Source organism: Mastigoproctus giganteus, chromosome 7, assembly GCF_048544385.1.
Source record: "Mastigoproctus giganteus isolate SK-2022 chromosome 7, ASM4854438v1, whole genome shotgun sequence".
Taxonomy (NCBI): Eukaryota; Metazoa; Arthropoda; class Arachnida; order Uropygi; family Thelyphonidae; genus Mastigoproctus; species Mastigoproctus giganteus.
The window spans coordinates 9797409-9812166 of NC_143581.1; the positions used below are offsets into that span (position 1 = coordinate 9797409).

Below are 14758 nucleotides of genomic sequence, written 5' to 3' on the forward strand. Positions count from 1 at the left end.
TGGTAGATATAAGTTGGTCTGCAATCAAGTCACAAAGGAGGACCATTTCGATAGTCATGCAGTTATACTGCAATCACAGCATGGATTTGTCAAGGGATGGTCTTGTCTAACCAATCTGATGCAGTGACCACGGAACTGGATGCAAAAAATAATTTTGATACTCTTGTGTCTAAAAGACTGCTGTACAAATTAGAGCAATGTGGCATTAAGGGCAAGTTACTGCTATGGATAAATAGATGGTTCAGTGGAAGAAGACAGAGAGTGGTTATCAATGGGCACTGCTCTTCCTGGAATAATATTATATTATAAGTGGAGTTCCACAAGGTTCATTGCCGGACCCCTTGTTGTTTTCAATAAATTATCTATACTAAATGATAAATATCATTGCAATATTTATTAATGATAGACATTTGGCATTGATAAATATTAATCAATATTTATCAATTGATAAATTAACAATTCCAATTATATTGATAAATTTATCAATATAATTTGTCAGGCTTAATTTCGAAGTTTGCAGATGATACAGTGGTTTGCATGGTGGTTAAAGACAGTCATCAGGGTGAGCTATTGCAACAAATTCGAGGAAAATTGAGTCGATGAGATGAGAAATGGCAGTTGAATTTGGCACATTGACAAATGCTTAGTACTGTACATGGGTAACAGTGAACCCAGAATAATTTATCATCTGCGTGGTACTACCCACAGGGTAGTGGAGAACGAAAAAAGACCTGGGAATAATTTTGCACCCAGACGTGAAATCCTTCTTCATTCAAGTCATTCCAGACCTCTCTTAAAGTGGCAATCCAAGTAGAGCAACTAACAAAAGAGAAATTTTGACTCCGACATAAGGCATACCTTTAAAAGAGGAGTCAGAATGGTAGAGCATTCCCATGACACCCTCTCATCACCTCTTTGAGTTCACATCACAGCGAATTCAGGAGTGCTTTAAGGAACAAGGGGAATCTACTTGCTATTGTATAGGTGTACCTAATAAAGTGGCCACTCAGTGTACACCACTTGCAAAGATATACCATATATCGGAGTAAATTTTTCTTTTTCGTTAGCTGTTGAGTCATTTCATTACACCTAAAGTCCTTTGAGGAAACCATTCCAATTGTATGAAAAAGGTGGTTCTGAAGTAATCAGAAAGTTTTAGAATGCAACGAACTCTATTCCGAATGGAATGATGAAACAAGCTTTACTTCGAAGAGCTCGTTCCTTGGCCATTCTTCCAGACATTAGTGAATACAGTCCATTCAATGAGAACATCTCCAACAGAAAATTGCTGATGATGTGTCAGGTCTGTGATGACTTACCTCGATTGTTAGCGGTACATGTATCCTGTTCCTTAAGCATTTTTCTTTAAAGGTACGTTGAACTGGAAATTCAGATTTTATTACAGATTAAAACATTTTGATAAAAAAAAAAATTACATTCCTTTGGAAAACTCCAGTAAAGACAATCCTTAATACAAAACTTTGCAGATCTGAAAACAGCGATTGAATACTGAAATAACTCATTAATTTAATCACTAATGAATAGACACAGGATCCGTAGAAGTTAAGAAATGTTTAACATTTCTAATGATGTCCAGCGTTGGTTGGATCAGCAAATTCAGGCGAGTATGGTGGTGGAGGTGTATTTGGATATTCCATTTGCTGGTCAGCTCTATACAGAGGATTTGATATTCCCATTTCTGGTGGACGCGTACTACAGTACATCTCACCGACAACAGGATACCCTTGCAGTAGAGTGACGTTGGTCTGGTGCGTTAATGCGGCTGGTTGAGGTGCAAGAACGGAGCCCGTTACGAAACCTTGGGTTCTATTGGTACTCTGGCAACATCGAATTGTTAGCATAATGCAGATGCAGACACCGAAAATGCACGCTATCACAATGCCCACAATAGCTCCCAATCCCAATGACAAGTCTATGGTATCATCCACATTGTCTTCTAGAAAAGAAAAAAGATTAGTCATGATTCAATCAACTAATAAAATAATTACTTGGTGTTTTAGATTAAGGACAAAGTTAGCTAAGACCGTGAGGAATCGGTATATTATGTCTTTAATTTGCATATGTTCTATGATCGGTTTGCTTTTTGAAAAACGGGAGTTTTCAAGAAGGGAAACTGATTCCTCGCCCGAGACTGACTGGCTGGGTCATGGAATTTTTATGGAGTTTAAAAGGGCGAAGAGAAAGAAAGTGATAGCAATTTGCGAAACCAAAGTTCCTTCCACTTTCATCTGGACGTACACCAAGGTATTTTTACCTACAGATACGCCATCCTGCTGCAGCCCTAAGGAACATATCTACAGATTCATCTGTTCTAACCTCGCTTATGGAACTGAAACCTTGGAGATCAGCCATTTCTACAACGTTATAACGCGTTTATTCTGCAGAGTAGGTACCAATAATCCGACCTCCCAAAAAGGCTTTCAACAATAATTTTAGCATTGATGTTAATTGTATATTTGCATAAATTCGCACAGAAAAATTTTTATGTTTTCCATGGGTTGTTGTAGTAGAGTTTTACAAGCATCAGCAACTAAGGATATATTTTCATGAGTCTTCAAATGAGCAACTCGCCTACTTGGAACTTATCGTCTTCTTTAAATCCATCTTTCCTCTCATTAGTAGCCTACACAATCGTTCCTTCCAGTCATTTTCATGTTTTCGGGTGAATATCAGATGTCCACAATGATCAGTACCACAACGTACCAACCAGTTCTGCATGCGTTTTAAGTTTCAATAATTATTGGCTTCCAGCCATTATTCGTCAACTCTCCAGAATACATGTGTCCTACTATAGATTGCTGTGCGTAATCTTTATTAGATTTGTATCTCTCAAAATCTATGTAAATGAAACCACCATCCAAAGATGTTGTTTGGCTTCTTCTTTGAGATGAAGAGATATATGGGGAATGGAGGCTGTTGTTATTGTAGGGTTTTTTTTAAGAGCATCAGCAACGAAGGCACTATTGCTCCATAAATACTGTCTGTAAATTGCGGGTGTTCTGAGGTCTGTTTGCTGGATGAAAATCCCGTTTCCAGGACAAAGTAAATATATGAGTCTACTAGTAAATATATGAATATTTTATACATATAAATACTTTATATATAAATAGTAAATATATAAATTTTGAAGTACCAAATGATACTTACTTAGAGAGCACCAAGACCCGGAGTATCCTGGGGGGCAATGACATTTTCCACTCGTATCACACCAACCACCATTGTAGCAAGGTAGGATGCAGTCCACTACAACAAACAATACACATTAGTGGGACTGCTTAAGTGATAAGCACAAAATCGACATGAAGGCTATGAACTAAGCAAATAAGAAACGCTGGGTCTTAGCATTCAAAAAGTGTAATCCGTATATAGATAACCTAAACAAGCAAGTGGTGAATATAAATTTTGCCATCAGCAACACAGAACTTGAAGTACCACAAGTCTCAGCGTTAGGCCCATTTAATGTACATAAAGGAACCTTCACAGCTTTCATATAATCAAGCCTTGCAATTTATTGATGCCTTACAAACATAGGGATGGAAGCAGTCAAAATGCCAATGCCAACTTGGAATAATATAGAGAAGGATCAAAAAGGCTATTTTTCACAGATCACGCTGTGAAAAGTTCTACACCACGAGGTAAATCAGAGGATAAATATCGAAGGGTGAATCAGTTCAAGTTAATAACGCTCAAAGCAAATCATAAGGGGAAGAGAAATTGAGGTTTCCTTTGAACAGGAGAGGCGTTGCGAGGCTCATAGGGTAGAAATTTTCCCACTGTTCTTCTTAAGAGAATATGTGTTCAAAGATGGGATACACTTAAATAGAAGGAATGAAAGAATACTTGCTGATACTAAGAGGCATTGTTAGGTGAGTTGAAAAATCACTGCTAGTTTGGTGGGTTGGAGATACACAGACTAACTAGAACAGACTAAATAGGGAGCTAAAGGACATTTTTTAATATTTAGAGGAAAGTGGAGCAAGCATTGTTGAAGATAAATATGAAAATCGCAAATGGGATGGATGGGATCTATTCAATTATATTAAGAGAGGTTTCAAGGGAGGTAATAAAATTATTACATAATTATGAGATCATCTTTGGTTCCAGGAAAGGTCCCTGTGGACTTGAGATGCGTGAATGGAGCCTCAGTTCACAAAGGAGTACATAATTAATTATAATCCTGGTAGCTTTATTTCCCTCCAGAGAAAATAATGGAATCACTGGTTGAAGACGCAATACAGATAGGAATACAATTACATTGCATTCGCAGCATAGATTTGTTAATGGATGATCTTTCGTGATCAATTTGATTTTATACGATGACACACTAAGAAAGGAACTGGATGAAAAAATAATTTTACTGATGCCTTAAAGACTGCTGTACACATTGGAACAGAGTGGCATTAAGGGCAAGTTACTGCTATGGATAAAGGGATGGTTGAATGGAAGGAGACAAAAGTGGTTAACAATGGGCGTTGTTAACCACCTAATTAATGATACTGATGATAATATATGAAGCTTAATTTCTAAGTTTGCGAATGATACAAAGGTTGGTATGGTGTTCAACGCCAGTAATCAAGATATGCTACTGTAGCAAGATCTTGAAAAATTAGGCAGATGTGCTGAGAAATTACCATTGAAGTTTAACATTAACGAATACAAGGTACTGCATATGATTAGCACTAACTACCCATTAACGTAAGAACACTGTGGTACTACACTCAGGGTAGTGGAAAGTTAAAAGGTCTGGGGATAATTGTGCAGTCAAATAAGAAATTCTCTGAGAAGTGTAGACAGCACATATGGTTTTGTCAATGATATATACAAGAAATTTGCCAACAGGGATAATGAGGCAATTATCCCACTGTATAAGCCAATGGTCAGGACAAATCTTGAGTACTGCGTACTGGACTCCTTGTTTTAGGAAGGATGTAGAGCTAGCTGCTAGAAAAGGTGACAAGATTGATGAGAGGAACAGAGGAGTTCTCTCCCCACGAAGGGCTTTAGTTCTGCAAATTGCAGCGTCTGGAGACTAGGCTCCTGCGAGGTATCTGATTGAGGCGTTCAAGGCTTTGGGTGGATTAAATAAGCTCAAGTTTGATAGTACTCTTCCACTTGCTAAGACAATGTGCATGAGCCGGCATAAATTCAAATTGAGGGTGGATGTTTGGATGTGTGGAAGTTCACCTTCAGCTTGCGGGTAGTTGATTGTTGGAACAAACTTGCATCCGTTGTTGTGTAAGTGCGTAGTTTAAATAAATTGAGTTAAAGCTGTTCTATCCTGTTTCTTGACTTCACATTAAACCTGGAGTGGAGTGTTGGGAAAAATTTCTTTTGATTTTCTTCTTTGGCTCAGTATTCTAAATATTAATTTGCCCTTCGAATCTAGACCTATAGGCTTCTCAATCATAGCAGATTTGGTCATCTGATGGACCTTAGTGGATCGCTGGCTGTCTGCATATGAATTGTTTCTTACCTGGGTAAGTTTAAGTTTCGTAACAGCTTATCCTTGAAATGATTGTTTCAGTCTTGAGCAGATACACTTTGTTCACTAAAGGTTCAGCCACGTTTCAAGTTTAAGTGGATTTTTACATAATTTGGGTGCCCATATCCTAGTGACTTACGAAGCTGATTCTGTGTACACAAGTTTAAGAGGCCGCTGTACCACAAAGCTTTGAAAACTCATGATTTAATTAATAAAAAATCTCCATTAAAAATACTCAAATATTTGGAGTACTAAATGATACCTACCATTTTGACACCAACTTCCTGATGTTCCGGTTTTACAATAGCAGGTGCTGAACATACAAGTCCCTCCATTTTCGCATTCTGGGATGCAATAACCTGCAAATTTCATTACTTGTCAGTTGGGCAGAAATAATCTCTCAGGCTGATATTAACAAATATAAGTCCTAATAACACCAAAAATGATATGCAGTCTTATGGAAGAGGAACAAATGTGTATGAATATATCAAAATCAGCACATCGCAACATATCTAAATTACAGTTAAAGATAAATAATAAGATGTCCAATGATTCACCAGACACAATAATCGTCTTAAATAATTTATTTTTATTATTTTTTTTTAAATTTAAATCAGTCTTCATTAATACTAAACTGAATGCTTAAACAATGTTCAAGGTACTACTATCAATTTGAGATATAAGAACGGATTCATTTTCTAATTTCTACTCTAACACCTCAGATGAATATTTAAAGAAACCTTGTTTGCTATTATTGTGTTCGAAAAAGAAAGTCGAATCCCACAATGAATTGTGCAGAATTTCTCCTGTTAAAAGAAGAGAGACCTTCTGGTCTTTGAGAAAACGTTAGCCAAAAATCGTGAACAAATTGCAACTGTTCTGATGATAGTCACCAGAGTATGTTTTAGTAATAATGCTACACGGACATAATTGAGCTCCATTTGCTTCTTTACTTTCTTGTTTAATTGAAATCAAATTGAAACGTACTTAGCTTCAACATATGTAGCTATTTTAGAATCAAAGTGTTTTATTTACGTTTTCTTTCCAACCAAAGAATCTCGTTTTTCATCCAGCAACTATTTATTTATTTATTTCTATGTTCCAGAAGCTTTTAACTGGTACAGACACAGCTAAGGTATTTTTAAATAATTTGTACCGAAATTAATACATGAACCATCAAAAATATTTAATTCCGGTCTGAAAAAAAAAAGAATAAATTAATAAATAAATCAGCCATTGCATGAATTTTAATAATTATTAAAATTAAATTTAAATATGACATCTTGGGATATTTTTTTCTTGATATTTTCTCCTGCAATTGTCACATTAAAGATACTTTGTAAACGACGCGTTTTCAATTACGTCACTGTCATGTGATCTGTTTCACTATGAGCTGTAATCATTCAGCCACTTTTACACTCACAAAACCAGAAAGAGATATCTGATTTAATTTTCCTTTTGCGATTATTAAAATTAGGAAAATGCTAACAGTTTAAAACAAATTCACTGTTTTTTATTTTATAAAAATAATTATTGCGTAATGTGTGCAATAAGATGTGAATTTTATCGTGCAAATTTGTATTCCGGACGACAACGTTTCACGTGAACACGTGACTTCATTCAATGACGTCATTGCTAGCTTCCGGTATTTCCATAAGTAAAGCAAGCAGTTTAAACTTACCAAATGTCTCTTTACTAAAGAGAACAACTGAAAGAAGAAATCCTAAAGAAATTTGCTTATCGATTCTGGTGATCACCTTCATGACAGAAATCTTGAAACAGGCTCACTAAAAAAAAAAAAAAAAAATACTTAAGAAGTTTAAAATGAAAAAGCAATTCAGAATTTTACTTATAAAAAGGGTATCGAGAAAATATTATCATTTATCGTTAATATATTTTTGATATTCATGAACTTATTTTATAAAAAGCAACTTTAACAATAATATTTATTATTTTAAAACAATCGCTCTCTTTGTTTTCTTTAATTTAACTTTAAAATAGAAAATTTATTTACACACCTTTTTGTATTTAACATAACATCACAGAGTAAAAAAATTAAATTTTGCATTAACCCACATTAAAATATGGCAATATGCAAATATTAAGCAAAGAAATTTTTTGGCCACTGAGTGTATAATAAAGAGAGTTGGAATAGGGGTTAACCTCCCCTCGAGGGTAACACTGTGTGTAAAAGGAGTGAGTTCAAATGGTCGATGATGCTAGCGAATGTCATGGACTTTTTGGTCAGTGGCTGAGTTAGTTGTTCTCATTTGGCGTTGCATGTTTTGTTTTAAATCGGGAAACTCAGATTTTTCATCCTGCAATCGATCGAAGAATACACGAGGTTATTAACGCGATATTCTAGCACCTCATAGCCTTAATTACTTTGGCGCTTAACCCACACCTAATACCCTAACATTCGCTGAAGTAAATTTAAAAAATCAATTAAGGGTTGATAATTATTTACAATTGATGGTACAATAATTTGGCTGAGAACTGTACCTCATGGTCCACCCATGAAGACTCATAGGTAGAGGTACAATACGTTATACCAAGACCAAATAATATAAACATGACAACAGAAGGCAGTTTCATTGTGACACCAGTGGTATTTTAGGAGCAGGAAAACATTCTGGTGCGGTGCGTAGAGTGGAATTTTCCCCGAAGAATATCTGCTTATTTTAAAACATTAGTTTGCATCCATTTTTTTTTACACTGTACTCCAACTTGCATTGGGACACTTCGTTCCTGGAAAGAAATCCTTAATTCCAGCGATCACATGACAGGTAGATGGCGCCACTAGTTAAAGTATGATATAAAAGCCATGAACTTTAAACAATGACTTACCTGAGGTTACGTGCTTGTTCCCTCCCCATCTGTTAACTCTGACTTTTTTATAAAGTAAACAAAGCAGACAGCACAATTCACTTGCATTATACAGAAACGCCTCACGACTTCGATTGTTTCTGGAAAAAAAGACAAACACTTTTAACTACCATCATCCATGCTTTTCCATTAGGGGACTCGGACTCCATTTAAAACCCTCCAGAGAAGTTTACCGCCAACTGTTAACCCATACTAGCCTACTACTTTCAGTAAAAAGTAGAGCGCGGATTACTACAGAAAATTCTGTCTATCCACAGTATCGTTGTACTCGTAGAATTGTCTAGCCACCAACCTGTCTTTAACCAAACTGTTATATAATGTAAGATCAATATTCGCTCCAAACAGTATCAACTTTAATAATTTTCCACTCTATCTTAAAATAACTTTACACTTACCCGGCCCTTAACTTCTGATTTCAAATTAACACCGCTAAACCAAGTTGCGAACTTAAGCACCGGATCAAACCGCACACACACACGCACACGCACACACGCATAGATTGAAAGGAAGTGTCTCTGCAAAACGCCCAGTTAAAATAAAAAAAAAATAAAAAGGGTCGGTACACTTATCTGTGTTTCCGCAAAAAGTCACAAAGAATAAACTTATCTCTCTTTAATAATGACGTCATTATTAGAAAGAGATAGAAGACTGACATTTCATAAATACGTAGCATCCTTTCAGCAGAATTAATCCACGCCATTATACTGCTGGGAGGGTCTCCTGTGGCTTGGTCTTTCCCCCAACAGGTTTGATCAGAGATCAAATTCAATATTGAAATAGCTCAACCACTTTAGGCAGGATTTTGTGTAATTTGTACAAGATGGAGTTAATGGTTTGAATGCTTTTCATCCCAGAAAGTCTGCTTTTTTTGCATAAACAGGCAAAGCGACAGTATAATACACGCAATGCAAAGACGACTCCTAGCATTAATTGCCTTTGGGGAAACAATTTTGCCTTTTGTTATGCTAATAACGATTCATGAGAATCCATCAACTGGAATTCTCTCTTGGTAAGAGGATCCCTTCATTCCCCTCACCAATCTTGTTGCCCTTCTCTGTACACGCTCAAGCAATTCTACAACCTTCCTCAAATGAGGTCTTCAGACCTGTACGCAGTACTCAAGGCGTGGCTTGACCATTGTCTTATACAAAAGGATAATCACCTCCTTTTCCCTACTAACAAAATTCCTGTATATCATTGACAAAACTCCATGACCTGCTCTAGCAGCCCGGCTGCACTGCTCAGAGAACTTCCTATCTGATCGCACAATTACCCCCAGTCTCTTTCGTTCTCCACCTCCTTGAGTGTGGTACCACACAGTTGGTACGTTTCTCTGGGGTTACTTCTACCCATATGCAGTACTTTGCATTTTTAATGTTAAACTTTAGTTGCCACTTCTCAACCCATTTACCCAACTTATCTAGATCCAGTTGAAGTAGCATACTGTCGTGAACAACCCTGCCAACCTTCGTATCATCTGCAATCTTGGACATTAAACCTGATAAATAAAGAAAACAACAGAGGACCAAACATCGAACCCTGAGGGACTCCACTAATAACATTTGTCCACGAAGAGCATTGTCCATTGATTACCACCCTCTGTCTTCTCCGACTCAACCATCCCTTTATCAATAGCAGCAATTCCACCCTTAATTCCACACTGCTCCAATTGAGCAGTCTTCCACGTGCAACAGTATCAAAAGCTTTCCTGAAATCCAAGTTGATGATATCAAAAGTGACCACATCATAGTATCCAATCAAATTGGTCAGACAAGACTTCCCCTTAACAAACCCATGCATTTTTGTTGACCGGGGATACATTTGCACTTCTCCGATCCGTAGGGACCTCCCCTGAATCTAAGGATGCTCTCATAATTATGTCTAAGGGTCTTCTTACTTCCCTCGCTGCCACCAACAATATAACTGGATAGATTCCATCCACCCCAGGTGTCTTTCTTATGTTTAACTTCAATAATTTCTCCTCCACTTTACTCTCCATTATTACAAAATCATCAGAGTTTAATAAGCTTCTTTCCTCCCCTTCCTTACAGAATTCCTCACGTTTGAATGTAGATGCAAAATACTCATCCAGATTGTCTCAAACCGGTTAAATTCCTTGTAGGTCAAGTGCACAATACGGAAAAGACACCTATCACGTGCGAGAGTGTACACATTCCCACGTGACACGTCTAACAATCGTGAAGTTGGTAACCTATTCTAAGATAGTATGCAGCCTACTCCCATCATAGAACTGATTCCTTCACTTTGAGATATGATATTGGAGAAAAAGACAATCCGAGATTTGCATCCATCAGACTCCTGCGTGTTCGAAGTAAAAAGTGCACATTAATGGACACTTAGATGTTAGATGGCAGCGAATCGCCAACCATCACCCGCAGTGCCATCAGAGAGAGAACTGGATACCCAACTACAAAAAGCAGTTGGCACACCATAAGATGGAAGATTGTTTAGCGAAACAGGATCAAAAGACTTAGAAACGTCAAGGGCAACTGCTTGAGTTTCAGCAAAATTTCCCATTGAATTTGTTCATGGATGAGTAACTTAAGCCAGCATATCACCACTGGACTGATATGTAGAATCTATACTGGCAATCACTGAAAAGATGAACGTTTCTAGATAGTTTAGAAGTTGGCAGTTAAAGGATTTCTCCATTACTTTAGAAGAGCCATCCATGTAGAAAACAGCCATCCAATAAATCCACAAAATTCTTGCTAGTGTGTGAGTGAAACCCTTGAAATCCCCATCACCTAGCTTTCAAAGCTGCTGCTCCTTCCAATTAATCTATCGGTACGTGTAACCTCCAAGCTATCTGTCTTACAACATCCTACACTACAGTGAGTGGACATATATCATGGGATACCTACCCAGTAACGGGTAGGCCCACCTTTCGCCCTGATAAGGGCAGTCACACGGCAAGTCATTGAGTCCACTAGTTTACGAGAGAGTTCCACAGGTAATTCCATCCATGCTTGCTGCATTGCTGTCCATATTTCCGTCGCAATCCTGGGTGGAGGGTCGAAAGCTCGAAAGGACCTTTCCACAGCATCCAAAATATGCTCCACAGGGTTGGTGTCCGGTGAACGGGGATGCCATTCGATAGTTTAAAATCTGCGGAATGCTCTTCGAACCATGTTCTAGTCACCACTGTTCTGTGGAGAGGCACGTTGTCCTGCTGGAGGAGTCCATTGCCCTGTGGGTGCAGGATGACCATGAAGGGATGTAGATGGTCTGCAAGGATGGACACAACCTGGACCATTCAGAGATGCGTCTAGACGTACCAGAGCTCCCGACGTGTGCTAGTGGAACACGCCCTTGTATCTTGTTGATATGACGGGTGCCTAGCTTCGTGAGGTTTCCGCGAAATACGCACCCTCCGATCCGCTCGAAATAACTGGAAATTAGCATTACCATTAGCATTAGTAGAGGCACTTGATGCAAGAAAGCAAGCTTATGAAGCATCAGCCAAAAAAAAAAAAAAAAACCCACTTCCACTTCACCCCTCTGTTCGTTCAAAATACCTGTCCAGCTGAGCCTTAAACTTATTTAGGCTATCAACCTCCACCACAAGGGATGGCAGTCTGTTCCACCAACCAACCACCCGCTGGCTAAAGGCAAATTTCCGCACGTCTATCCTACATCTGTCTTTCCTCGATTTGAATTTATGCCCTCTCAGGTGATTATTCTGAGCTAGAGGAAGAATCCCATCAGCATTGAGCATGCTCAAACCATTCAAGGCTTTATACACCTCTATCAGATCACCTCGCAGGTGCCTAGTCTCCAGACACTGTAATTTGCAAAACTTAAGCCTTTCTTCGTAAGAGCACCCCTTTGTTCCATTCACTAATCTTGTTGCCCTTCTCTGTACTCGTTCCAGCAGCTCTACATCCTTCTTGAAATGAGGCCTCCAGACCTGTATACAGTACTCTAGGTGTGGCCTGACCATCGCCTTATACAATGGAATAATTACCTCCTTATCCCTGCTCGAAAAATTCCTGTATATCATTGACAATACTCCATGAGCTACTCTTGCAGCCCGTCTGCACTGCTCAGAGAACTTCATATCTGCCTGCACAACCACCCCCAGGTCCCTTTCATTCTCTACCACTGTCAGTGTAGTACCACAGAGTTGATACGTTGCTCTGGGGTTGCTGTTTCCCATGTGTAGTACTTTACATTTATCAATGTTAAACTTCATTTGCCACCTCTCAGCCCATCTGCTCAACCTTTCCAGATCCTGTTGCAGCAGCATAGTGTCAGTAGTGTCCTTGACAACCCTGCCAACCTTTGTATCGTCTGCAAACTTGGACATTAAGCTTGATATACCATCATCAATATCATTTATAAATACAGAAAACAATAATGGACCCAACACTGAGCCCTGAGGGACTCCACTAATAACATCAGTCCACGATGAGCAGTGTCCATTGATTACCACTCTGTGTCTTCTCCCCCTCAACCACCCCTTTATCCATAGCAGCAATTTGCCTCCAATGCCACACTGCTCCAATTTGTGTAGCAGTCTTCCATGTGCAACAGTATCAAAAGCCTTTCTAAGATCCAAGTATATAATATCAAAGTTATTCCCTGCATCCAGTTCTTTTGTGACTACATCATAGTATCCAATCAAGTTGGTCAGGCAAGACTTCCACTTAACAAAACCATGCTGTGTCCGAGTTATAACTGAAGTCTTGTCTAAATGATCCTGCAGTGCTTCTTTAACCAGTGCCTCCATTAATTTTCCTGGAACAGAAGTTAAGCTCACAGGTCTATAATTACTTGTGTCAGCCTTTGATCCTCCTTTGTGAATTGGGGTCACATTTGCACATTTCCAGTCTATGGGTACCTCCCCTGAGTCCAAGGAAGCTCTCATAATTATGGCTAAGGGTTTGCTTACTTCCTTTGCTGCCTCCTTTAATATAACTGGATAGATCCCATCCACCCCGGGTGCCTTTCTTGTGTTTATCTTCAACAGTTTCTCCTCCACTTTACTCCCAGTTATTTCAAGATTCTGTAGCTTACTGCTAGAGTTGAATACACCTCTGGGATTCCCCTCGCTGAATAACTCCTCATGTGTGAATGTCGATGCAAAATATTCATTTAGTTTGTTAGCTACCTGAGGAGGACCATGAACACTTGACCCATCAATATCAAGTGGACCAATCTGATTCATCCCCTTCCTTCTAGAGTTTACATAAGTAAAGAACTCTTTGCTGTTTTTCTTTGCATCCCTTGCCAAGGATCTCTCGTAATCTGCCTTCGCCTGCCTAACCTCCTTTGTAACTTGGTTACAGATCAACTTGTATCTATCATAGGCTTCTGTGTCACGTGTTAATTTGTATGTATCCCATGCATTTTTCTTCTCTGCCACATGTCTCATTAGTTCATCTGACATCCATTTTGGCCTAAACCTTGAACAATATTTCTTAGTTGGTATGTAAAGCCTAGTAGCTTCCAAGATAAGTTCTTTGAATGCTTCCCATTTTGAATTTGCTGTTGGTAACATCATCAGTTGGTCCCACTGTATAGAATTTAAATACTGTCTCAGTCCATCGTAGTCGCCTTTACGGAAGCAATAACCCTTCCCTTTACCCCTAATGGTAGTTACCTCTTTGAGTAAATCCCACTTCAGCACACTGTGATCACTGCCACCTAGTGGTTCATTTATCTGCAGATTCTTAATGCATGAAGAATCACTGCTGATAATCAAATCAAGAGTATTACTCCCTCTAGTTGCCTCCCGAACATGCTGATGTAGAAAACAATCATCCAATAAATCCACAAAAGCCTTGCTAGTGTGTGAGTAACCAGCCCCCAAATTCCAGTCAATATCTGGGAAATTAAAATCCCCCATTATAAGACTCTCTGATTTACTGGCCCACTCTATTTCCCTGTACAATATATTATTATACTCATCAGAGTCATTAGGCCTATAGCACACTCCTACTCTCAATTTTGATCTCCCAATGTTTATGTCACACCAAACTGACTCGACACTGCACTGTCCAGCGATGTCGACTGGCTTCACTTCCTTGGTTTTTATGTGTTTCTTAACTAATAGCATAACCCCTCCCCCCTTCCTATCCTGTCTATCCTTTCTGTAGACATTGTACTCCCCAAATTGCATTTCTACATCCCTTATATCTGTGTGACACCACGTCTCTGATATCCCAACAATATCTGCCTTCGATGTTTTGCGCAATACCTCAAATTCATCAAATTTATTTACTAAACTCCTAGCATTGGTGTACACGCAAGTATACCTGCACCTGTTTCTATTCTTAGCTACCCTAACACAACCCATGTGTTTACTTGTACCGCAATGGCTCCCAGCAGTCTCTGAAATATCCT

The 14758-nt window shown here is 38.6% G+C and overlaps 1 protein-coding gene and 1 long non-coding RNA gene across 5 annotated transcripts in view; both read right to left on the minus strand.

Annotated features, from left to right (window-relative positions):
• Positions 1–1376: 1376 nt before the first annotated feature.
• On the minus strand, positions 1377–5908 carry LOC150082486 (uncharacterized). Its single transcript, XM_090377526.1, has 3 exons — positions 5770–5908; positions 3169–3264; positions 1377–1957 (listed from the first exon to the last, which is right to left on the minus strand). The coding sequence occupies exons 1-3, from the start codon at positions 5873–5875 to the stop codon at positions 1584–1586; spliced, it is 576 nt and encodes a 191-aa protein (XP_090233652.1). The 5' UTR covers positions 5876–5908; the 3' UTR covers positions 1377–1583.
• A 1131-nt stretch (positions 5909–7039) lies between these two features.
• Positions 7040–14758, minus strand: part of LOC150082487 (uncharacterized) — a 100597-nt gene continuing 92878 nt past the window's right edge. For 2 of the 4 annotated variants that reach the window (XR_016547192.1, XR_016547191.1), the window contains exon 3: positions 7041–7290. This is a non-coding gene — a long non-coding RNA (uncharacterized LOC150082487). Of the gene's footprint in view, positions 7291–14758 lie in introns of all 4 variants that reach the window. The other 2 variants (XR_016547189.1, XR_016547190.1) reach the window with 2 other exon arrangements.

What these genes read in the sequence shown, in the direction of transcription:
- LOC150082486 (XM_090377526.1), bottom strand. Translation starts at nt 5,875, where the DNA reads ATGAAATTTGCAGGTTATTGCATCCCAGAATGCGAAAATGGAGGGACT. An exon ending in AGGAAGTTGGTGTCAAAATG is followed by an intron (nt 3,265 to 5,769) that starts GTAGGTATCATT and finishes TGTTTGTTGTAG; the next exon opens with TGGACTGCATCCTACCTTGC. An exon ending in CGGGTCTTGGTGCTCTCTAA is followed by an intron (nt 1,958 to 3,168) that starts GTAAGTATCATT and finishes TTTCTTTTCTAG; the next exon opens with AAGACAATGTGGATGATACC.